This window comes from Amblyomma mixtum, chromosome 1 (genome assembly GCF_055824585.1).
Source record: "Amblyomma mixtum isolate Tamu chromosome 1, ASM5582458v1, whole genome shotgun sequence".
In the NCBI taxonomy this organism is placed as follows: Eukaryota; Metazoa; Arthropoda; class Arachnida; order Ixodida; family Ixodidae; genus Amblyomma; species Amblyomma mixtum.
Window position 1 is genome coordinate 64,028,626 of NC_143012.1, and position 24,734 is coordinate 64,053,359.

Here is a 24,734-nt window from a genome sequence, read left to right on the forward strand (position 1 = left end):
GCTTCTTAAGGTGCAGCTTTATTCAGTCTGCGCGGCTTTCTGTATAAACGCTTCAAAGTTAACTACGCTTGCCAGCACGTGTTTGTTCAAGCCTAGCAATGGCTATATTAAAGTTTTAAAAAAATTGTAGGGGAGACTTAAGCTACACCTTAAAGGGAAGCTGAAGCAGTTTTTTGAGAATTCGAGGTTATTCAAGAATTCAAATCTATCAGGCTTCTAGATAGACCATGCAATGTATTTTTGCACTAGGATTTAAAATGGTGACATAATCGTCAATTAAAACCGCGACGATGTTCAGGCTTCTCCTCACTACGCTGAAGGAGTGCGAGGAAACTCGGCAGTGACGTCATTATCGCCGAAACTTCAGATGTCCGCTGCTTACACCTGCATGCTGCTGTGCGTCGTCAGATGGCGCCAAACAACGCATTGTGAGCTTCACCTTCCATGGCGTCGGTTTTATTCCATGAAATAACCCTTTCTTCGCTGGAAACGTAGTGCCGTCATACGTGACGTCATTATCGGGGCCTCTGCCTGTCGCTGTGCACTTCAGAGAAGCCTGAACGCCGACGACGACTTTAATCGGCTATTACGCCACCATTTCATATGCTAGAGCAAAACAATTTCGCAGGCTTTACCTGCACATTTCGGACATTCGGCAACCTTAAAATCAAGGAATTCTAAAACCGCTTCAGTTGCCCTTTAAGTGCACGACGCGATAGCGTAATGGGTTGATTCCCATATACGCAGAAGGCCATTCTTTAATTACATTTATAGGTTCCTGGGAGTCCTCATACCCCTCCTGGTGCAGTGGTGCGGCGGTTAAGCGATGCGCCACTGCCCTGGGATATGGCAGGTGCTGCCATCTGTGGGGACTGTATGAGACCCCGGTTGCTCTTCCCGAGTACCATTCATTAATTTAACCGCCACGGTGGCCACTTCGTTCACAACGCGGCGGGCAGGCTGTGAGGACGCTGCAAGGTCACGTGACCTGGGTGTCCCACCTGCCTCCTATGTTCACATTCAGATTCAGATTTATTTCAACAACACTTGGTTGTAGAGGAGGCTAACAAAAGGGCAAACAAAAGTTGCCTGACGAAGCGTCCGCCCCCTTTACACTCTACCACTGAGCAGTGGGCAGGTTTAACCAAAGAAAACAGACCATATCACCGAAGAGAGAGCCGCCGCGGTGGCTCAGTGGCTATGGTGCTCGGCTGCTGACCCAAAAGACGCGGGTTCGATCCCGGCCGCGGCGGCTAGAATTTCTTTGGAGGAGAAATTCTAGAGGCCCGTGTACTGTGCGATGTCAGTGCACGTTAAAGAACCCCGGGTGGTCGAAATTTCCGGAGCCCTCCACTACGGTGTCCCTCATAGCCTGAGTCGCTTTGGGACGTTAAACCCCACGCAACCAAATGAAATCAACCAAAGAGACATTGCATATAACATTATACACGAAAACTGCAAAAAAAGAAAAAACAAGAAAAACAGCACATATTCACTTAAGGCACACAATTAAGAAATGCTGCAAAAAGTAGATTCGCGAGTTAACATTGTTACACAGAATTGCACATAAAATACAAATATCGGTGTCAGTGAAACATAACAAAAGGCATGAAGAGCTTAACTAAGCGGGCCATAGTAAAGTTTTCTTTTCTAATAAAACATAGATTTTTTCTATAGGGCAGATATGTGCAGAAAGAGTAAGCCATTGCTAATCCATTGGTAAGCCATGTTGCTCTCTGGGGACCACCTGCCAGAGTCATGAGCTCGGGATTTCTCGCTCACCACGCCGACAACGCCAATTCCGGATTTTCTGCGTAACGGGGCCGTTAATGCTATCGCGGTAAATTATCACAAAGCTGTCTGCTAAGTAGTTAGTTGGCCTCAGGCGTTGAGCGTGCTTGGCGTGTGAGTAGCGTCTTATAGCTTCCTGGTTCGCCTTGTGACTCAGCTGCTCTTTGAGTATCAAAGCCAGATCTTGTGGCAAGGAGAAAGCAACGGCACCGGTGTAACCGAGGGTCTCCGAAAGCGGAGGAGCTCGGCAGTCTGGAGAGAGGGTGTTGACGTCCTCCTCCTCCTCTTCCAGCGCTGGACCGGTCGCCGGCACACCCCGTCTCCAGCCGACCAAGAGGGGCCCCCCTCTCAGATTCGCTTTCGCGCCAACCGCGTCGACTACCGCGCTCTTCCGCCGGACAACTCCGCCGGGTGATGCTCGACTGTGCCCGTTTCTGCCGGTGCGTCGTCTTCCCAGCGCTGCACAGCCGCTCCTGCTGAGACTCGTCGAGGGCCGTTCGACCCGTGGCCTCTCTCCAGGACTGACCCAGACGGCGGTCTCACATAGAGGGAGAGGGAGAGCCCCTGTTTCTCTGCTCGATCGCAAAAGCGTCTCGCATCGCCGACGCGCCTAAACGCATTCACGCAGTGCGGTACTGCATTTTCGCCCACTTTTTTCCCCCAATTTCGGTGGCCCGAGGAACTTCAGCGTGATCCCCTATTGAACACGGTGTTGTCTTTTGTCTTCTTCCCTGTGCGTTTTTTTCTCCCTGAACCATAACCGCGATCTTCTGTAGTGACCGGCGACACCAGCTGTTCCATTCGGAAGACTTCGTCTGTCGTGGAAGAGACGGGACAGGCAAGAGACAAGTAACGCCATGACGTGCCTAAGGAGTTTCGCTTGGATGGTCATCGCGGCCGCAGCTGTGGTCAGCGTGGTGAGGGCGCAGAATGGCAGAGGAGAGCTCGAGAAGCAAGTGGACTCCACTGATGGTGAGTTTTGGATTTATCCTGAATCATCCATCCCTCCCTACTGTCTTTGTGGCTGAGCCCGTTGTGTCGCAAGACGGTGCGGGCAGGGCAATTGTTTTTTCTTTACCCCAATCTAACCTCTGTCTTTGTGGCTGAGTATGCCGTTTTCACTTCGTACGACATTCACTTCTAGAAGGTCAGCTCACCAACACTGGGGGTTAAGAGTCTTCGAGGAATCCCTGAATACAAGCTCTCCAGTATTTCGCGCATAATTAAAAGACAGTGAGCACGCATTTCGAACTACCGTCTGCTTTCAGCGTGTGTTTTTTTTTCCTCATTGGTTTCTAACTACTACTAGATTAGCTGCATTAGCACGTGGTTCTGCGGCAGGGAGAGGCCAGTGGCAGACACTGTCGATCAAACCGCATATGCTAAACCTAACCTCCGGCTACTGATCGTATCTTCAAGACAGACCCGCTTTCGCAGAAAAACCACAGTACAGATCACTTTTCTTTCAGAAAAGCTTCCAAACAGCGGTCTGAACACAGTACACCGAAGAAGGCGACCAGAAACTATCAGGATTCTCTTTAGAGCGCAGCTGTTGGGAGCCCGTTCCTGCGTTCTGCGGCGTCGGCGTTGTTGGCGTAACGGGTTATCCAAGTGGCAGAGCGAAACGCCACCTGGAAGGTGGCTGCTCCGGGAACATCCCGGAGGGTGGCTAGGAGTGTAACATGCTACCTGCCAGCGGTTGTAGGTTGCGTGTGAAGAGCTACGCTCAAATCTTGCATTACCGACTATCGTACGTCTGTCAATTTTTTTTTCTCATACAATGAACTAATTAATCCGTAGTTGGTTCGGCAAGCTTTCTATAGCCGAAAGCAATCTCTGGCTTTGCCTAGGAAACTACGCACATGCCTGCCATGCACGCAAACAGCTGAGTCGTTAGCACGTGCTCTTAGATTCAAGTAATACATGATGGCACCTGGGCATTCTTTTTTTATCGGCTCTCGCCAGTGTTTCATCAAACTCAGTCATCGATTACCTCCATGAAAACAGGCAATGCCAAAGCCTGCTTGTGGAGTTGTGCCACCCTCATTGAACAAATATCCGACGGGAACTGAGTGACGGAGGTAGCGGTGGTTCCTAACGTATTGTGTTTGTCTTGTCGTATACAGGGGCTATGCGCAGCGTTGCTTTGAGTTTCGCTTGACGCAATATCCGGCGCGGTGCTTTGCTGCAGCGAAGGACATCGTGCGTCAATCACGTATTGGAGGATCGGTTCACTATCCCGCAAAAAAAAAAAAGCTACACCTCGCTGAATTTCCTTGGTTGTACACGCAAAGCTTGCGGGAAATTAGAGTCATGTAGACCTGCAAGCGAAGTGAGCATGAGTATGTTGCCTGAAAAAGCACTGTCTGCATTATGATTTCACTGATTTTATTTTCTTCTTCTGCGGAATATTCGAATGATGTACAGTAATTAACAGTACTGTGCAGTCGCCAACAAAAATCTGATACGTGCGCACTCCGACAGAAATTTATTGTGGCAGCAAGTCACAGCCCAGTCACGCCTGATAATGATATCATAGGGTGCACATGGAACATGAATGTTCCCTCATAAATACCTGCAGGCATTTCATGCGATTCACTAATGTCTCTGCACAAGTAATTTTTTTTCCGGTACAGCCGCGTCCCGTAAACGTTTGCGGCCGGCCCTGCTTCTGGAGCCGCGTCCCGTCGAATCCGATTCTAGCCAGGTTTAGCCTCCAGCTGAAATAGCGGCGCCAGGATGTCGGTCTTGGTCGAGTCGCAATGTCACTTCGACATCGCACCCGAGAAGTCGTCTATCGCGGTATCGTCTTCTGCTCAGGGGTTTGGGTGACCGCTTGCAGATGTTTGTGGAATAATATGTCTTTGAGTCCTTGTCATTCAGCTGTGAAAATTGTTCGCTCAACACTTCCACTTCCGCTGATTCAGCCAGTCAGTGACGTCAGCGATGGACATCGTTCGGAAAGCACTATCTCTCATCTATGCGTACAGTTTGGACACAATGGATATGCGTGTAGCCTCGGAAAACACACAGCAACGAAAGACCTTGAAGAATAACTGATCCTTCTTTAGCAGCTGTACTCACAAGGTGGCCAACAACTGTTTGCAAACTGGTCACGTGGTTCCTGCATGATAATGCATCACGCAGTCGTGAGCTTCACTTGAAACGTTTCACTCAACATATCGGTCTTGGTAGTAGCATAATGCGCAAACCTGACGACGAACGGAACAAAGGCAGCACAAACGAAACGTTTCTTGTACTCCTATTCATTTTTAGCTCTGCATTCATCATTGTAGCAGAAAATGACTAACAGATTCGGAGAACAACAGCTAACATCTCATTAAATGAAATTTTAAAAATCCACCCTATTTCTGCCATTTGCACTTCGTGCGTTGCCCTTTAGTGCAGCCATACCCAACAATTCAGGAAAAGTCATTTTTGAACGGGAACCAGTTTAAGAACGCGTTTATTCATATATTGTAAGATTTCAGTATAATAATGAATACACCCGCCGATGTTCCGTCGGCGGGCTTTCTTTTTTTTTTTGGTTATTAGCGTTTTTGCTCTTTCCAAAAGCGCTCCCCAATGGTTTTCTAGGGCAGTCTTAACTGCTTGACTCGAGCTAAGAAAACAATGTAAAAGAAAGTACCGTATTTTCCGGTGTATAAGACGCACCCTTGTATAAGACGCACCCGCCATATATGAAGGCTCTCATTGAAAAAGTTGGTATATAAGGCGCACCCGTGTATAAGACGCACCCCAATTTACCCGCTTAGTCTAGTGAGGGTTAATTAAACACGCTTGCTCGACCATCGCGAAATGAACCATGGATGGACTCATCTGATCGCATAAAAGCTCCGTAGCTCCGTAGGCCCGCAGCCCGATTTCCGTTTTCGGTAGCATACTCGACCGCAGATAATTTGAACTTTGCGGTGTAACTCTTGCGCAACTTCGGTGGCATACTGTAGTAAGACCGAGCACGACAGGTGTAGGTAGTGGAAAACACACGCCGAAGTCACCAACACAGACGTAAAACGTACACGGTTGCGAAGCTGCAAAGAATGACTAAAAAAGAACGCCGGCTTGGCTTGTTTTGACAATGGCGTGAAGCGCGACTGTCGCCATCTTTTGGAATTTCACATTACTTTTGCTTGCGCCTCCGAAACGACCGCGTGTTTGCGATTCAGGAAGTCGTCATCCCCGCCGTTTCATGATAAAGTTCACCTAAAGAAAGTTGCGCACGGCGGTCCCCGTATTGAAGTATTAACCGTGTTACTACCGCATCATTGGTAGTGATATTTTTTCGCTGAAAAAAGCTTGAGCATGAACCTGAGTAATTTCTGAACTCGCAAAAAAAAAACGAAAAATTCGCATATAAGACGCACCCTTGTATAGGACGCACCAGCAAGATCTTTGACAAAAAACCGCGTCTTATACACCGAAAAATACGGTATTTGCTGTACACTTGAAAAATTCACGATTCCCTTCAATATTTCCATAGCAATACCTTAAATTTTTCAAATATTCAAAACTTTTTCTCCAAGAATGTTGGACATGATGGAACCATGGAGTCCCTTCAGCTCCCCATGGGTCTGCGTCTAATACGGTTTTGGCCATGTGAATGACCCTAGATAAGCAAAGTGGTTTTATTCGTTCCGACTCCAGGAAGTTTCATAGCCATTCCTTTACTTTAGCGGCACCTAACGGCATCAGCTTACTCACTTGGCAAGGCGTGTAGTCCCTGCCGCTAAGGACACCTAGGCCTCGCTACAGTGAGCTCACTTTCGCTCTTTGTGCGTTGCCAGTTACGGCCGCTGGTCTCGCCTGAAGAAATCTCTTGTGTGTTTGCGCAAGCACTTCAATGTTATTTGCCGCCGTGAGGAGATTCACGCGCCACCTACAGTGGGTCTGGCGAGAGCACTCCACCATGTCTATTGTGTCAGCGTGACTTTATTTTCTTCGCCAAGGACCCAGCGGCCTCGGAAGAGACGTGTCGTGCCTGCTAGCCAGGTTCGTTTAGGACGCCTACCTGTAGTGTTTCGAACGCGACGCGAGGACATCGCCCGGAACCTAGTGTCTTGAGAGCTACCGTTACCAGGACCCTGGAGAAGGCAGGGTCGCTTGGGTGACACGGTCATGACGTCGATGTATGTTCTTCAGACCAGGGAAAAACTTCCGTTTATGAACGTAATCAGAAAATATTTCTCAAATCTGGGTGTTTCCAGGGGCATGCGAAATTTATTTTGCTGCCCTAAGTACAACAGTTCTTTCTCTGTGACCATCTCCTACCATGATTTCTACGGACCACTCTGCCTTCAGGGGCATGCAGCAACGTCTTATGGTGCATATCTAATTAAATAAACGCGCTTAAAAAAGAAAATTTAAATCAAAACTTCTAACATTACCTCGGCGAAGAGTGTGATAGATGGGAAGCATTTGACCACTGAGAGCAGGAAGATGATTTAGACGAAGTTACTAGCATGCAAGTCTGCACAACACGCCACTATTGCGGCAAATTTCTCGGGAAGGTGACATTGTGGGAGTGCAGTCAATAGTTTCGTACTTCCAGTGGATCTTTTAGGCTGCTAAACATATGTTGTTTTTTTTAAAGCCGGTTAAGACATCACGTGGTCTCTAGAGGAGATGTTGACCTTAAAGAGTTGTTGCAATGACGTCGCTGTAGCAATTTGAACTGAAGCTATCCCATGGTACAATGAACAGCTGAGAGTCCTGCGACTTGTATAGGCATCACACATGTAGCCTGTTCTTGCCTAGCACAAATTAATTAGCGAAAGTTTGAAGCAAAAAAAGAGGAAGGCGTGATTTTTTTTTCCAGAAACTCTGGGCAGGGATGTGCCAAACCCTGACAATCCAACCGGCTTCCAAAAATCTGTAAATTTCGAGAATGTTCACAGTAACTTCAAATAGCCCTGCAGATCGACACTTTCACTGCATAATAGGAAAATAAAACAGATTTTCGTACTTTAAAATAGGCAATAATTTAAATGTGGCTACTTTTACTTGGAGCTGAGTCCAAGAACTTCTCGTAGGCATTTTTTTTGTGTGTGTGCCTGTGACACACTTAACAAGTGGTAATGCTGGTTTGATTGGGAAACAAAAAAATGAAAAACTTAGATTCAAGCCGAAGAAAAATCGCATGACCCTCGGGCACCTCATCAGCGGCAAGCGAAAATAAGAAGGACCGTGCGGGTGGATATGCAGGAGAGAGAGACGTTACTTTAATGTTCCAGCTCAAGGCCGAGCCTTGATAAGCAGGATTAGTCAAGTGTAGAGTAACACTGGGCAGTGGGAAGAAAGAAGGGTCCTATACCAACACGCACAAGCAAAACACATTGCCCGAGGACGGAAACACAAAGAAACAAAATCAGATAGCTACTCGCAGCCAATTGTCTTATCAGAGTCCCTAGGCTTTGAAGCAGGAAAAAAAAACCAGTTCAGCGGCTTTCAAGTAAAAACGAGTACGGCGATTTACCATATTACTCTCCTATAGTCCTAAGAAATCTATTCCCTCATCAAGGTTGCCGACGAAAGTGATGCCTTCACCGCCTATGAACTCAGTGTCTTGGCGCTGCTGGCGTTTATTCAACAAGTTCTTCTTGGTTTTGTGGCCTAATTTCTCCGCGCTTGATTACTTACATAACGTCAATATCTCGGTTCTGCGCGCCCAAATGAAGATTGATTGAGGACATGAGCGCGGAAAAGAGCGGCCTGTAAGCTGCGCCCATGAAGGGGGAAAAAAAACGAGACCATTCGGGTATTCCGTTCAATGCACAGCAAACGACGACGGTATCTTCATGTGAAGGTCGATACCGAGTGGTTTGCTTCTCCCTATTAGCGCGAACTGAAGCAGGTAGTCGTGGACGGCCTTCGCAACGATTACGGCGACCAGGAGCCGCCCGGCCAAGCCCACCGCGGCCGGCCGAGTGTAGGAACAGTGTCCTTCGCATACAGTAGCCCCTGAGGCAGGATACCCAGCGGCTGTCGGATCCGAGGCAACGCAAAGAGTTCGGTGTATGCTTGCATGATGGCGCTGCGCACTGCAGATCCGTAGAAACAATTGAAACCTCATACTCAAGTGTGATGGTATCCATCTTAAAGCAGAGCGAAACACAGGACGTAGTGGAAGAAACGAGAGACGACACGAGCGCTATCTAACAACTGAATTTTATTTCCAGAAGGGTTAGATATATAAACACCAAACACAACGATAAAACACAAAGACACATCGCGATAGCCCCCACAAAACCCGTACGCGCATGTAACGGAATGCAAAAACGCCTCATCCCAACAAAGCCATTCAGCATCTTAGCACATGACAGGCACCCGCTATCACCCTGTCGTCACACATTCCCCGAGAGCGCGAATCTCTTTTTCCACGAGATTAATGGAAGGTGATGCGACACATGTTTCAGACTCCTGGCTTATCAGAAACGCCTCAACTAATTCCCTGCAGGTTAACATGAATCCGTTCCAACTTGCCCAGTTTTCTGTTCTCGTTGATGGTATCCATCCGGATGTCAATGCAGGCACATTCACTCTTCCTGAGGGCCCAGGGTTTAAAGATAACAATGGTCATGCAAATAAATCTGCAGTGGAAGTTAGCAAAAAGCGATTGGAGGATTGGTGGCTGAAAAGCAGAGCGGTGACATCAGGTTAGAAGTTTAGGAAACCGTAGTGAAAGAGAATGGCGAATCTTAATGAGAATTAACAACACAGTTGAACAAAAAATAAAGAAAAAAAGCTGAGCATGGTTGCAGTTGCCACTACCCTGTTTCAAAAGGGGCGCTCCTATCCATCCATCCATCCATCTATCGAAGCAACATGGTGATTCTTGGCCGGCCCATTTACACCCTTCCTCCCAGGACACACGTCCTCCACTCAAATCAGTATAGACACCTAAGTTTGGTGGCATCTTCTCTGTAATGATGCGGAATACATTACTATGCATAAATCACCAGGTGGTATTCGTCTACAACCGCTAGATAATTCATAATCGAATTTTTTCTATCATGCTGTTTCGGTTTCGGCTTAAACGGACGAATCATGGCTGTGACGCGAAAAAGAGGTCATAGGTGACGTGAGGCATGGAAAAATTGCGATATAATCACTGCTTCATCATTTTAATTCACTGCAGTGCTGAAGCCAGCCTTCCCCAATATATAACCGATTATACTGCAGTTTTTCGTGCCTCACGTGACCTATAACCTCTCTCTGACGTCACAGCCATCGTTCGACTGTTGAAACCGAAACTGCACGAGAAAGAAATTCGATTATGAATAATTTAGGGGTCGTAAGAGAACAACACGTGATAATTTATGTATAGCAATGCCTTACCCATCATTACAAAGAAGAAAATACGCACCCAAAAGTTAGGTGTCTATACTCCTTTAAGGAGGCGACATTTCGCGTGTACTCACCTGTGTGGAATAAACTTAAAGACTAATGGATAGGCTTCAAATTAAAGCGGGGCCAACGCTGCGAGTTATGGCAACAAAAATGGCAGCGGCAACGTCAATGCACAGGAAGACAGCAATGAAGGTTAGTGAACAAACGCGAGTTAAAGGTATCCTAGCTGAAATCATGGAAATCAGCATGGGCAGGACATGTAAGTTGAAGAGCAGATAATCGACGACACATTGGGATAACGGAGTCGATTCTATGAGAAGGCAAACGTAGCAGAGGGTGGCAGAGATTTCGGTGGCCTAAGGAGATTGGAAAGTTTGCGACCGCTCCTAGCAACGGAAAAGGTTAAACAGATGAATTAGAGAGGCGTACGTCTAGCAATGTGGCCGCATTAATCATGATCATGATATCAATAGTCAAAGCCCTCCACTATAGGACAAGTTGCTGGTCGCATTGGTGCATGTTCTCGATTGAAAGTGCACTACGACGACAACACACGAAAGACGACACATAGGAGCGTACTACCAACTGCTTATTCCACGGAGCAGAAGTCATATATATATGTCGCAAATCCCTTCACATGACTCATAGCCACGGGCCCAAGAACCCAAGCAGCCATACGATAACGTGTAGATGCATAGATGCAGAAAACAAGACACCGGTAGACGACATGCGCAAAGTCTAACGTCATCTGCCGGTGTCTTGTTTTGTTGATCTACGGATCGGTATGTTTTCTATGGATCTGCATGAGTGGTTGGGTTCTTGGCCCCGTCGCATTGAGACGTCATGTGATTTCTGATATTTACGCTACAAATATGCGTCCTTCTCGGCGGAATGAATGTGCGCATGTGTGTCGTATTTCATGTGTTGTCGTCTTACCGGTTTTCAGTCGCGCCCTCCACTACGCCGCGTGCATATGTAGACATCGCAGTCACGCCTATTTTCGTCTTGATTTCGTCTTCACCTCTACACTCACAGGAAGACGGCGAATGGATACAGCACTGAACAAAATCCCAATTACTGCTGTAAAATTGTACCCGTAGTGGCACTGGAGTGGCACTGCAGCGGAAGCAAACAGAAGATGCGGAGACAGGAGGGCAGTAGAACAGGGCACTGGAGTTATCGTGTATCTGCGGAAGTGTAGATCAGAACTAGACACAGGAGGGCACTAAAACAAGCCACTGGAGTTCTCGGGTAGGTTTCCGCAGGAAGCATACACGAGAACTCCAGTGCCATTGTGTAGATAACCACCGTGTCCTGTAGTGGACAGTAGTTCCATCTTTTGCCACTACGCTTCATTCATACATAAATGAGGGTGCGCTTTAAATGACATACAAATCACCTCGAAGCAACGTTTGGACATCCTCCTTGAGTTTTCTTGCCGTGAACAATTCATGTTTCGCCCTTCTTTTTCCTTTCACACCCATCCTCTAGGGAAGCGATTCGAGTAAGTTCACATCTCTTTTATAAAAGAAAGTACGCCTGAGGACAGTTTACTCCGTTTTCACTTCTTTTTGTTTAGGGTGTTATACACTGTACGGTGGGCAAGTCGGTGATAAGGAGCGCTGGGAAAGTTTCAACAGCCTCGCTGCATCCCCAAGCACGACTATACACTGTGCACGTCAAAGCGTCTCAGAATAGTGTTCTTGCAAATCAGTTAGGCGTACAGGAGAAAACGTGCGGGCAAATAGAACAAACTTCAAACAAAATAAGATGGATTTAGTAGGCGGCGCATCTACGAGCTGAGTGGGAGCCGTGAATCAAGCGGGTAGCGGGATAAGGGCAGTATTCATGTACCTTACTACCGACTCCTCACGACTGGCCACTTGGAAAACATCACTCAGCAGAATTTATTTTCCGTCGGCTTTTGACACTTCTGGGGCATTTCGCAGACCGCATACATGCCTGTTCTTTTCTCATCCGCCAAGGAATACTTGATGTGAAGGCTAATAAATATACAGACACAAGGAACGCGGAGTTGACCGCGAAAGTCCACGGCATAGCGCAGGATCGCGGGATGTCGACGCTAACTTGCATTCTGTTTAGTTTTGTTACGACTGACAGCTTACATTACCATATACAGCGTCGCTAACAACACGTACACATCTCGTAGTAGCGTAATCCCACGAAGAAACGTCAGCAGCCGCGCTCTCTCAGTCATCACTGTCCCTACCTCTATCCTATAGTCTAAAACGCTGCTTGACATTGGCCTCTTCTAGGGATCTTGTAGCGCGTTAGTTGCGACACTTTTATACCTGTGGGCTCAATCACCGGTGATACAATGGGTACAAGCTTTCCCCTGGTCGGGTGCTCGGCCTGTTTAGGGTGAAATACTTGGAACATGGATTCTTGACCCCGCCTTGAGTAGAAGAAAAAAACCTTGTGCCATGGCACTCTTTAGCCACAGATGTCCTTGCGCCATAACAATCCATCATCACCATCATGCACCTTTGGACTCATCAATCGATCAGCTCACCACTCACCCGCCGCTATGGTTCAGTAGTTATAATGCCTCGACTGCTGAGCTTGAGGGCGCGGGTTCGTTCCCGGTGACGGCGGCAGCGTTCTGATGGAGGCGAAGAAACGCAAGACGCCTGTGTACTGTGCGATGTTCGGAGCTCTCCACTAATGCGTCCCTTATAGCCTTAGATGATCTGGGCCATTAAGCCGTACATGTCATAGCATAGCATGTCATGCTATGCCATGGCATGGCATGACATGCCATACCATACCATACCATACCATACCATACCATACCATACCATACCATACCATACCATACCATACCATACCATACCATACCATACCATACCATATCATACCATACCATACCATACCATACCATACCATACCATACCATACCATACCATATCATACCATACCATCAACCCATCACTTGATCCAGTGCTGCAGCACCCTACAACTCTTCTGCGGGTATAACAATGGCTGTCCGGTTTATGCGTACTGTCCAAACACATTTGGTCGCCGCCTTCCTGATAGTATCTTTCAAACTTTCCACGCAGACCACACTTGCCATGTTCGTGCCCAGAAATGAGAAGAAACGCAAAAAGTATCGCAACAAATTATCTAGCATAAAAAGCTTTCTATTTAATAAACCCGCAGCGCTAAAGACAAGGACGGCGCAGGAATCGTCAAGACAGGCGCCGATACAAGCTTTGAACCACACCTTGCTCGAGCTGAGGGAACGACATTGAATGCTACGCAAAGAAAAAACGGACCAGCCTATAGGCGGAATGTTACGGAGGCCTTCACGCCCAAAAGGTGACGGCGGAAAGCGGGGATCGGACAAGGCGCGCCGAGCAATAAAGGCCTCCGCGCCCTAACCACCCTCGATGCACCGCGGTCCGAATGCACCTCTCTTGGCGCCAAGGCACGCGTGACCGAAGCGTCCTCATTTCGGGATCGGTCACGCCGACGGGCCGCGCCTCAGGCGTGCTCACGGAAGCCTGCAGAAAGGCGAGAAGAAAAAAAAAGGTTATTAACGACGCTGGCCATTGAGGCTCCGCGCACTGGGGTTTTTGTCCCTTTCGCTGCGGCCGTCTCTTCAAGGACGCCGAGACGCGGAAGGCTCGGTTTCAGCGCGAAGTTCCGCGCTTGTCATTTAGCGATGAGCGCTTTCGAAAGACGCGCGCAGGTCTTGTGAAACTTCGGAGGAGGGAAGTACAAATGTACAGAGGGCAGTGTGAGTCAGTAAGCTTCTGCAGTGCTATCAACGCCTCCAGGGACTTGCGAGAGAGGTGAGGGTTCAAAAGCATATGGCTACAGCACGCGCAGCTCGTAAACATTTACTGAACTCTAATGAAAAGCAGGACTGCCATTGATGACGGCCTCACGAAATACCTTGTCAGTCAGGCTGTGCTTACTGCTTGCGTGATTAACTCGTGTGCGCATGCATGCTCATTCTTTATGATGATTATTTCACTACAGCCGTCCGCATTAGATTTTAAATGTAGCTTTTGATGGGAATATTAATCATCCGCTACTGGATAAAATGTTTGATCATGATCATTTAGTTAGAGTAGAGGTTCACTCTATGTCAAGGAGGGTCTTCAGTTGCACTTCTTTGTGCGTGAAATGCAGTCATTAAGTTTTCCTGTGAAAGGCACCAGCCTCTCGTGCCTTCTTTGGCATAGTCCTGTAGGTGCCCCCAAAGCAAGCTATGTCCATCTAGTGCTTCTGCTAAGACTCGGGCATCCAGCGCTATACCAATGAGACCTCGAGTTTCATCGCTCAGCCAACACCCAGTACAGAATGCTGGCGGATGTAAGAATCGTTCCGAATAATCGTGTCGTGAATCGTGAATATTTTCGAGTCTTTCGTGACGTCACTCCCGGGAGCTGTAGAAGAGCATACACAGTGCCGCCTTGAGTGCTAACGCTAAATCCTCATACTTTTCCGGCCCGGTTATTCAGTGCAAGTTTAAAGTAAATAGAGCCTCAGTTTGCAACACCCTTCGCATGCGAAACTTCGAATAGGTGATGTAACAGTGCCTTGGCTGTCGTCTACATTCATTACCACAGTTGCTCCTTGCAGGGGAATGGGCCAATATTGATGTAAAATAGAACTGCGCGAAGACGACGGGACAAAAGAAGGCACGAATACACACACACACAGCGCACTGTGTGTGTGTATTCGTGCCTTCTTTTGTCCCGTCGTCTTCGCGCAGTTCTATTTTGCTCTAACCATGACCCGACTAGCCCAACATCATGTCTTACTTCGATACATTTCTTCTACTCTGGCCTCTACCACTCTTCCTATGAACAAGGGACAAGCGACAACCACCCATGCTAACCTCATCGCACTGTCAACGTGCCAGTAAAGAGTCCGCGCTTTGTGTGTGTGTGTTCGTGCCTTCTGTTCTGTTTGCTCTAACCATGAACCGACAAGCCCAGCATCATGTCTTACTCCAATATTGAACTCCATCTACGTACGAACCACCGTGTAAACATTGTCCAAGTCCATGAAGCAACGTACAGATCGCACACGGCCTCTGTGCCCCTACCCAGTCATCATCTACATCATTGGAGCTTCTTGTTAACACTGGCTGTCTCTCCTCGCTAGGCGACCAGCTTCTCCTCGTCCACCGCGCTCAGCGCATCGCTGAGCTTGTGAATTAAGAAGACCACCCTGTATACGACGACATAACGTTACCTCTCGCTCTGTATGCTCTAAAAGGAGAAACTGAAAGTGAACGTGCATGTTGCAACGGCTCTTAATTAAAATTCAGGTCACTAACTTAGTAAAGCGGAGCGTGCAGCCTTGTCACACTGGCACTATCAATTAATTCTCAATGAACTCGACCTTCACCGGGCTTTTCGAGCGCCATTGAAGAGGGCCGCTGCTACTCGCTTCGACTCAGTGCTCATTTATGCGGACGATGACCACTAGTCTGTTTTCAGCTAAGCGTGACAGCTTTCCGCGTAACAGAGAGAATCCGCTTAAACACACCCGGGCAGCTCATAGAAGGCAGGGGAAAGTTGGCAAGAAATGTTTACGTCAAACAAGGCCGATGACTTCAAGCGGCGCCGCTCAGACCTCAGTGAAGAGACAAAGACCGACAACATCATTCATTTTCAGTTCTAATGTATACGTGAAATGGAATTATTTGTCTTTGTGCGACCTTCTTGTCTGTCGTTCGGCACTGAAATACATATTTATTACTAGAAAATTGCGAGCTCAAAGTAGAATATTGTTTTTCTCGTCACAGCGTTCAAAGTCGTGACGCTGACGATGACGTCAAGAGAATTATAAACTCCGTGACCCTTGAGTGGAAGCGAATAACTGTGTAATATAGCCTCCGAGATTAGTGTAGAAAACAGCACCTGACGTCATCGAATTTGGCATGTGAAACGGGCCTGCGGTGACGATACGAATTTTATTAATGAGCGCGCAGAAGAAAACGGCGAAGAGATAGATAATACGAATACGATAGCAGACGATACCAATACTTCACCAGACCAGCTTTTCCTATTTAAACGAAAATTAGTTTTCAATTAAAGTAGAAAATTAGTAGCGCCACCTGCCAAAGCACTTCCGGTGTTTGTCTGGTGGCTCCCCCACGCAGAGTGGCGCAGGCCGGAACTAGGAGGAGGGGGGTCTGCTATTCTTGCCCCCGTTGGTATGTATACATAATTCTACACGGTGCTGTCTGCGTCTGGTAGCTGTTGTTTGCATGAGAATCCTCCGTGAAAAGCCACCTCCTACGCCCTGAATCCCACGACGCAGCGTCTCTTAATAGCGATACGTAACCAAAGTTCCGTCTAACTCCACGCGAGTCAGCCCAGCGGAACTAACACATTTCGTACTTCCGCGGACGCTTCTTCCGGCGTGAAACGGTTATTGACAGCCGCCCCTTCTCTCAGTGCGGAACTGACCACAAAGCAGCAGCTCGCCGTTTGTTCTTCCTCGCTGAACGGCCTCGCTTTACATCGCCAACCCAGCCACGACCTCTAACGTCTTTCTTCCCTGCCTTTGTCGCCTCTCCTACGCGTTCATCCTGGCTGCTTTCGTGCCGTCTGCACAGATAACGCCGCGGCCTCAAACAGAAGAGCTCCCGTTCGAAGCCGCGGCGTCTGGCATCCTGCATGGTTCTTAAACCACGAAGCCGCGATGACCGCGGACGCGATAAAGGAGTACATCGGAAAAGAATGAGGAGGAGGAAAGAGTGGGAGGAAGGGAGGAGGCGGAGAAACCGGAAGCATCTCGCATTCCATCCCCCTTCGCCACGGAAGGCTTCCGCACCCAAGCGTGAGCAAACAGGGCCGGGCGATACCAGGTCGACGTCGTCCAGGTGTATAGTAAAGCCTCGGCGACTCGGGGAGAAACAACAAGAGCAGAAAAAAATGGAGCAACCGTTCTTCTGCCGTGAATAATAAAAAAGCGCTCGCCGGAGCGCGCCCGAGAACGCACGCGACGCTACGTAAGCTAAGACGGCCTCTGGGGTGGCCAAAGCGAATGGATTTATCGAAGGCTTGACAAGCGCTTTCGCAATTCAGACCCTGTGCTCCTCCTACAAGCTTCCAACTCTCAGTACTTCGATCGTCCCATCCATCGATGGCCGCTGGTCATTGTGAGCGGGGCGACAGGCCGGCCTGTTTGTTTCCGGCCTTGCTATCGACGTCCAACATTTGCTTTTTTTTTTCTTTTTCCCTGACCGGCCGACTTTCGGGCTCCGCTTCTACACTTTCGCTTTTTCTTTCCTTTTTTTTTTGATTTCCTTGCTTACGCTCGAGTCCCCCACATTTCGGGTCGGCCGCAAGGCGGACGGCGAATGAAACGGAGAGGGGGGGGGGGGACGCGGCCGTTCGCCGACCGCGGCCTCCCCCCCCCCCCCCCCCCCTTTTCCTTCTCTCCGGTTCGTATCCTTGCTCTAATTAAGGCGCGGCCGCGAACGAAGGCAATGCTCCCCTCCCCCCCCTCCCCCCCCCCCCCCCTCGCGCGATGCAATTGGATGCCTTCGGCTAGGGACCTTGGAGCGCAGCGTTGGCGTAAGACAAAGACGAAATGCGAACAGAAATGTTCTTGAAAGGTACTCACGCGCGCGAGATGAGAATATTATCTCGAGACAGAGAGAGAAATGAGACCAAATATAAAAATTCATGAGCTTTTCAGCCTCGAAGCTGCACTGTTAGGCAGCGCCGCCTAGCTGAAAGCTCTAGACTGATAATTCCATCCACGTCGGCTTCATTAACGACCACCAAAATTCCGACACAGAGGCCTTTTTCGTAATTTGCTTTCGAAGAAATGTTTTCGCCGTGCTTGGGAACCGAACTCGCGACCTCGTGTGCTGCAAATGACATAGAGTCATGGCTACTGGGCTACGATAGCCGCAATAGCGACACACCCGCTAATCTTAGTCAAACACGAAATAAAAGCAACGCAGCTATACGTCGACACCATGAAAATTATGGATGGAACATTCTGGACTCAAGATCCCTCATATAACGGCGGCTATCAAAAAAAGTTTTCGGCTTATTCGAAATCCGACATAATCTCAAAGTGACGAAGAATCCTCGCTTAGTTCATCTGTATTGAACGTGTATTCGTATGAGATGTCGCGAATCTGTGACATCACGCCACATATTGTGTGCTCTATGCAGTTAAATCAGCGGTTCATTCAGTCATGCGACTGCACATTTCACGTCTTGTGCAATAACGGTGAGGCCAAATCACAAATTAGGACTGTTGTTTGTTCCGTACTACAAAACCTCTTTACTGTGTTCGTTGTGATGCCGCCAAAGAAATGTATACTTGATTTTTACAAGGGTAGACGTGCAGGCTAGTTGGTGAACCATGATTCTTTAAAACAGCGCAAAAGACAGGGACACAGATAGAAAAGACACACTTCTACTTGATTCTACTTGATTGTAGTTTTTGGATAAGTTCTACTTTATTGTAGAACTTATCCCAGAATATCTGATGCCAGGCGAGGCGATAAGACCGAGCATTAATTCTTCATCTGCGTTCAGAGCCTAAGGCTTGCGTAGCTGGCGAAATATGTCAAAAATTAGCGGCATACGACGTCTCTGACTGTGTAAGGAACATAAAAGGCTCATGGGGAGATTGCTACGTGTGCTCACTCGAAACGGCAACCTTCATTCAGAAGGCATTCCTTTTTCTAAATTACCAACCTACCAACCCTGTAACTATCACATAACACTGAAAATTACAGATAATGTGGTCTAAATTGCTTCACAAGAAATATGGCTGCTTAGACTGTGGAGCGTTTAAAATTTATGCACATTTTTTTCCAGATACGGTCCTTTACGGCATATTTTAGGCACTCAGCCTGCAGTCCGCAGTGGCAATTGGGCTGAAATTAAAAGCAAGTTTCTTTGCTTTTTAGAGTAGGGTTGCTCAGAAACAAGTTTTTCGGTATTTTCGGGAGACTTCTCAGTCCCCTCGCATTACCTAATCCACTGTCAGAATGCGATAACGAAGCAATGACTCAAGTCCAGCCTGTTTGTCGAATTATGTACCAAGGGTTATTATGCATCAAAGCAGTGCCCTAAATGTTGAAACGACCTCAAGTAAACACTCAGCAAAAACTGATATGCGCTGAAAAAAAAAAATGCGTCAGAAAGTATCAACTGCTTTACGAGCCAACCGTAGAAAGCACACATTTTGTTTTTGCTGTCACGCGTTCCAGACTACCTGCCTAGCGTAGCCAAGGCAACCTCGCAGAGATATACAAATGGTCTTTTTAATCGCCGTTGTTTTTTATCAACTCATCGCGCCCTATTTTCCGGCGAAATTATCGCAGTTCAACGACTCCCAATAACTACCTACGTCCCCCAGTTCGCTACATGCGTTAATGCGTCGTAATACCTCCGCTTTGTTTATGCTAATCGGCCCTGCATAATTGCTAATGAGACGCGTAAAGGAAAAAGCAGCCTTGAGATCAACGGCCGAGCCCATCGTTCGCTTCAACAGTGCAGGCGAGCCGAGCCACTCTATAGAGTGTATACACTCTTAAAAAAAAAGTTAGCGAAAAGTTAGTAAAAAGGTAGTAAGTGCAGCAGTTATTAACTCTGACTTCGTTTTACTACTTTTTAGGAGCTATTTACTACAGTTAGTAGAAGTAGCCCTAGCTACCTTTTTACTAACTATGATCGCCAGTTACTACCTAGTTAGTAACCGTTCCTTTAACCCTAAAATAAAGTCAAAGAATACAAACTGACGCATATTGTCGTGCTAATAAATTGGTTTTGTAATTGAACATTTATGCAGGGGCATATGGTTAGGTAGACTAGCCACTTTCTACAATCTCAACTTCATAATCAACGCTGATATCTTAGCTCAACCGGTAAGAACCACTAGCCCGTAAATGAGAGTCTGATTTACGGAGTATATAAGACTGGGAAAGATTTAACTCAATGGGCGGAGGTGGTGACGAAGCGCGGCTACGGCCGCTTATCTGTTTTTTCAGCCAGCGTCCGCTTCGGCGGACGCGATTGTTGCTTCGACGCGCATCTTTTCTCTCCTTTTTCTCTTTCCTCTGATCTTTTAACTCTCCTCTATCTGCACGTGGCAGCGGTGGTGGCTCGGCTTGAGCCAGTCCGGCAGGCAGGCCCCGTGCACTTTCCTTTTCATCCTTCTCTCAGTCGCAACAACTCAATGGGTTAGTAACTGCTACTAATCTTCCCGTTACTAACTGCAGTTACTCACAGGGTAGTAACATATGTGACAACCAGTTACTACCCCAAAGTTATAAGTACTACTACCTTTTTTTCTAAGAGTGTACAGTCTTTGTCAAAAGTAACCAGGTTTGCTTCTAGCTTGTATTGTGGAGCCCTTGTGACTTTCCTAAACATCAAAAGTTGTTGTAAGGTAAGAAGCCTCGCAGTCCTTACCTTTAACAACCATTTCAGCTTCAGGGAAGCTGTAAGGGCTGCACTGTACGAGCTAGAAGCAAACCATGCAGCCTGGTTACTTTTGACAAACCCCAAAGTTAGTACGAGCTAGAAGCAAACCATGCAACCTGGTTACTTTTGACAAACCCCGAAGTTAGTTTCTAAGTTTAGTTTTTTCTAAGAGTGTACAGTCTTTGTCAAAAATAACCAGGCTGCATGGTTTGCTTCTAGCTTGTATAGTGAAGCCCTTGTGACTTTCCTAAACATCAAACGTTGTTGGAAGGTAAGAAGCCTCGCAATCCTTACTTTAACGACCATTTCAGCTTCAGGGAAGCTGTAAGGGCTCCACTGTACGAGCTAGAAGCAAACCATGCAGGCTGGTTACTTTTGACAAACCCCAAAGTCAGTACGAGCTAGAAGCAAACCATGCAGCCTGGTTACTTTTGACAAACCCCAACGTTAGTACGAGCTAGAAGCAAACCATGCAGCCTGGTTACTTTTGACAAACCCCAAAGTTAGTTTCTAAGTTTAGTTTTTTCTCAAAAGTAACCAGGCTGCATGGTTTGCTTCTAGGTTGTATAGTGGAGCCCTTGTGACTTTCCTAAACATCAAAAGTTGTTGGAAGGTAAGAAGCCTCGCAATCCTTACTTTAACGACCATTTCAGCTTCAGGAAAGCTGTAAGGGCTCCACTGTACGAGCTGAAAGCAAACCATGCAGCCTGGTTACTTTTGACAAAGACTGTACGTCCTACAACGTACGCTGCTAGCGTCACGCATAAGTCGGCGCTGGCCACCAAAGCGCAAACGAAGCCTCTGCATTCGACCCGCGTAGCTCATCTTGTTTCTACCAGTTCTCTCCGCAGCGACAGTGTTGACGAACCCATGAGCGACCCTCGGCGCTTATCATCCACACACGCACAGGAGTCGTGTAAGTGGGGCAGACAGACGCGTGGAGAATCTCGCCCCGATTTTGCAGTCCTCTATTGCGTGCGTTGTACTAGCACGTAGAACGTGTTACGACTGACGCCCAGAAAGAAATACAGTGGCTCCGGAAGAGCAAGAAAAAGTGTGCCGCTACGGCCCGACGGATGTGTGCAATGCACGCATCTCGAAGAGGCTGGCGAGACGGAAATCAGGTCGCTGTTGTTTTGACTGGTGTACGTTGCGATTAAAGAGAAAAGCCGCGACGTGTTACTGTCGAGTCGAAGCTTGCGTTAGACAGAAGATACAATTCTTCACGAACTATTAACGAACGTCACTTGAACAACCTTTTCAGCTCAGAAAAGTAGTATGAAAGTTTCCGGCGAAACTAGATTGTATTCCACAGCCTAGACACAAATAAGCGTATTATGAGAGTAAGAATAGTGTAATCTCTCCTCTAGCGCAGCCCCTTCTATGAAAGAAAGTGCGCTTGAGGGCAACACACTCAATTTTTACACCCTTTTCTTTAGAACGCATGCAAAAGTGTTCCACTTGAGCGAATTTTGGGACACTGCCACTATAGATTCAGCGAATTTTTAAAAAGCGTCAACGTACCGCTCTGTGTCAGAATTTTTTTGGTTTGGGTTTATCGGGTCTTAACGTCCCAAATTGACTCAGGCTATGAGGGACGCCGTAGTGGTGAGGTTCCGCATATTTCGGCGACCTGAGATTCTTGAATGTGCACTGACACCACACTGTTCACGGGCCTATATAGCATTTCGCCTGCATCGAAATGCGACCGCCGCGGCCGGGATCGAACACGCGTCTTTTGGGTAAGCAGCCGAGCACCTTAATTCTGAGCCACCGCTTCGGCCGTAGTTTCAGCATGTATAACTAGGGACAGAAAAGCAGCAATTTTTGTCCGCGAAGCTTCGAACACCGCAATCATGAAGATGTGTCGCTTGCAAACTTTCGCTGCACCGTACGTTCACCAGCGAACGTTCAGGATTCTATATCTCTCTTAGTTGGGCATGCCTACGCCACTGGCCTTATTTTGAGGAGTTAGCATAAATTTGGCTTGAGCCCCTGCCTCGCTCTCAGTCTCAGGAAGAAGACGGCTAACGACCTGTTTTCGACAATAAGATTTCCCCCCTCCCCCCCCCCCCCTCGAAAAAAAGTGAGGGAGGGTAGGTATCGCCCTCTGGTTTCCTCAAAAATGCTATGTTACGCAAGAATATGAAAATGGGTTAAGAGTTCATTTAAGCGTCGCCCAATCAGGGCTTGGAAAAACGACTTCACCCATTGCGGCTAAAAACATTCTATAGGCGAACATTGCATAGACCCTGTCAGATCTGTTTGTGCAGAACAATAATTTTTTATGACAATCAAACATTGCATGATGGCTGATCCTTAGGTTGCGCAGCATTGCATTGCGCTCGTCATGAAAACGTGGGCTCAGTGAGAGAAAATGCTGTATTTCCCCCTGGTCCAGTAAAAGAAAATGTTGTGCGTGCGCCCAAACAGCGTAATTCGGTGCTTCGTGGCACGGTGGATCTTGTGCATTGATGCCTGCGTGTAGGACGGAGCCAGTGTGCAGGCGATTCAAGAGAGTATAGCTTCTGCTTCAAGACAGTCCCCGCGTATGATAATAGACGTCTACAGGCGGCCGAAGCGAGGGTAAGTGGTTTGACGCTATAGCCGCCTGGCGAAATGGTGGTCTTGTGAAACTGCCACTGATGTTGTGCAGGATCCCTCACACTTAGAGGGAACACGGCTCCGCGTGACCACGTGCCTGCGGAGTGCCATTGCCTCTAACCCGTTCATGAATCAATGCAGAGTGGCGCGCGATAAAAGAGAATTCCACGTGGTGCTTCGTGTCGTCTGCCCCTTTGCACGGGTTTGCCACCGGCTTGGTCGCAATAGTGCTCCGCGTGTGCGCAGCCACACGGAGCAGTGTTCCCTTTAAGTGTGATTGACCCTGTACGTGCCTGAGCCTAGTGAACAAGGGAAGGCCCTGGCCCGTTTCCAGTGGCTCCGATGTGGGGTCTCTCATCCCGGATCATTGCCATGAACTGCGGATGGAACTGCCAAACCAAACTTTCTTTGCGCTTCCGGCACTGTTAACAACGAAGGACAACAACCATGAAGAGGAAACGTAACCTCGCGTATTTGTTGTATTTTTTTTTGCTTGCGCGCAGTCCTGTAAACAATGGCTTCCCCTCAGCCACCGCCTTTTCTCCTCTCATGCTTAGCCTGGCCGGTAACCAGTTCTCGGAGGCATGTGGCGGCTGTAATCTCACTCGCTCGAACGGAGGCCCAACATCACTTTCTCCCCTCACGGAAGACGACCGCAAAAACTGTTTTGTCAAAAAACTTTCAGGAAGAAAGGAAGGGAGAAAGAAAGAAGGAAGGAAGGAAGGAAGGAAGAAGGAAGGAAGGAAGGAAAAGCAAGGAAGGAAGGAAGGAAGGAAAGAAGGAAAAGGAAGGAAGGAAAGAAGGAAAAGGAAGGAAGGAAAGAATGAATGAAGGAAGGAAGGAAGCAAGGAAGGAAGGAAGGAAGGAAAAGGAAGGAAGGGAGGGAGGGAGGGAGGGAGGAAGGAAGGAAGGAAGGAAGGAAGGGAGGAAGGAAGGAAGGAAGGAAGGAAGGAAGGAAGGAAGGAAAAGGAAGGAAGGGAGGAAGGAAGGAAGGAAGGAAAAGGAAGGAAGGAAGGGAGGGAGGGAGGGAGGAAGGAAGGAAGGAAGGAAGGAAGGAAGGAAGGGAGGAAGGAAGGAAGGAAGGAAGGAAAAGGAAGGAAGGGAGGGAGGGAGGAAGGAAGGAAGGAAGGAAAAGGAAGGAAGGAAGGGAGGGAGGGAGGGAGGGAGGGAGGAAGGAAGGAAGGAAGGAAGGAAGGAAGGAAGGAAGGAAGGAAGGGAGGGAGGAAGGAAGGAAGGAAGGAAGGAAGGAAGGAAGGCATTGAGTGTTAGCTCTAGCAGTGCTCTGGTGCTCTGTTGTAGAAAACCGCAAGGAGGACCGCAGTAGCTCAAACATTCAAGAATATAGTACGATCCAACTAGCCGACTTTGAGATATCATATTAACTGTACCAAGCTTTTACAGCGCCATTCGAACAGCATGACAGACATGGACAATAGCAGTGTTCGCTTAGGTTGCATAATACCGTTACAAGTGTGTCTTGTACGTAATCGGGCTAAGCATATGGGCTAGTGTAGACCTATAGGATCGCCG

General features: G+C 47.9%; 1 protein-coding gene across 2 annotated transcripts in view; it reads left to right on the top strand.

The window, feature by feature from the left end:
• Nucleotides 1-2,110: 2,110 nt before the first annotated feature.
• The window catches only part of LOC149366514 (pancreatic triacylglycerol lipase-like), a 112,126-nt gene continuing 89,502 nt past the window's right edge, over nucleotides 2,111-24,734 (top strand). The window contains exon 1 of one of the 2 annotated variants that reach the window (XM_089551123.1): nucleotides 2,111-2,763. In XM_089551123.1, coding sequence (XP_089407249.1) covers nucleotides 2,649-2,763 — 115 coding nt within the window. In that variant the 5' untranslated portion in view covers nucleotides 2,111-2,648. The remainder of the gene's footprint in view (nucleotides 2,764-24,734) is intronic. The other variant, XM_089551117.1, reaches the window with a different exon arrangement.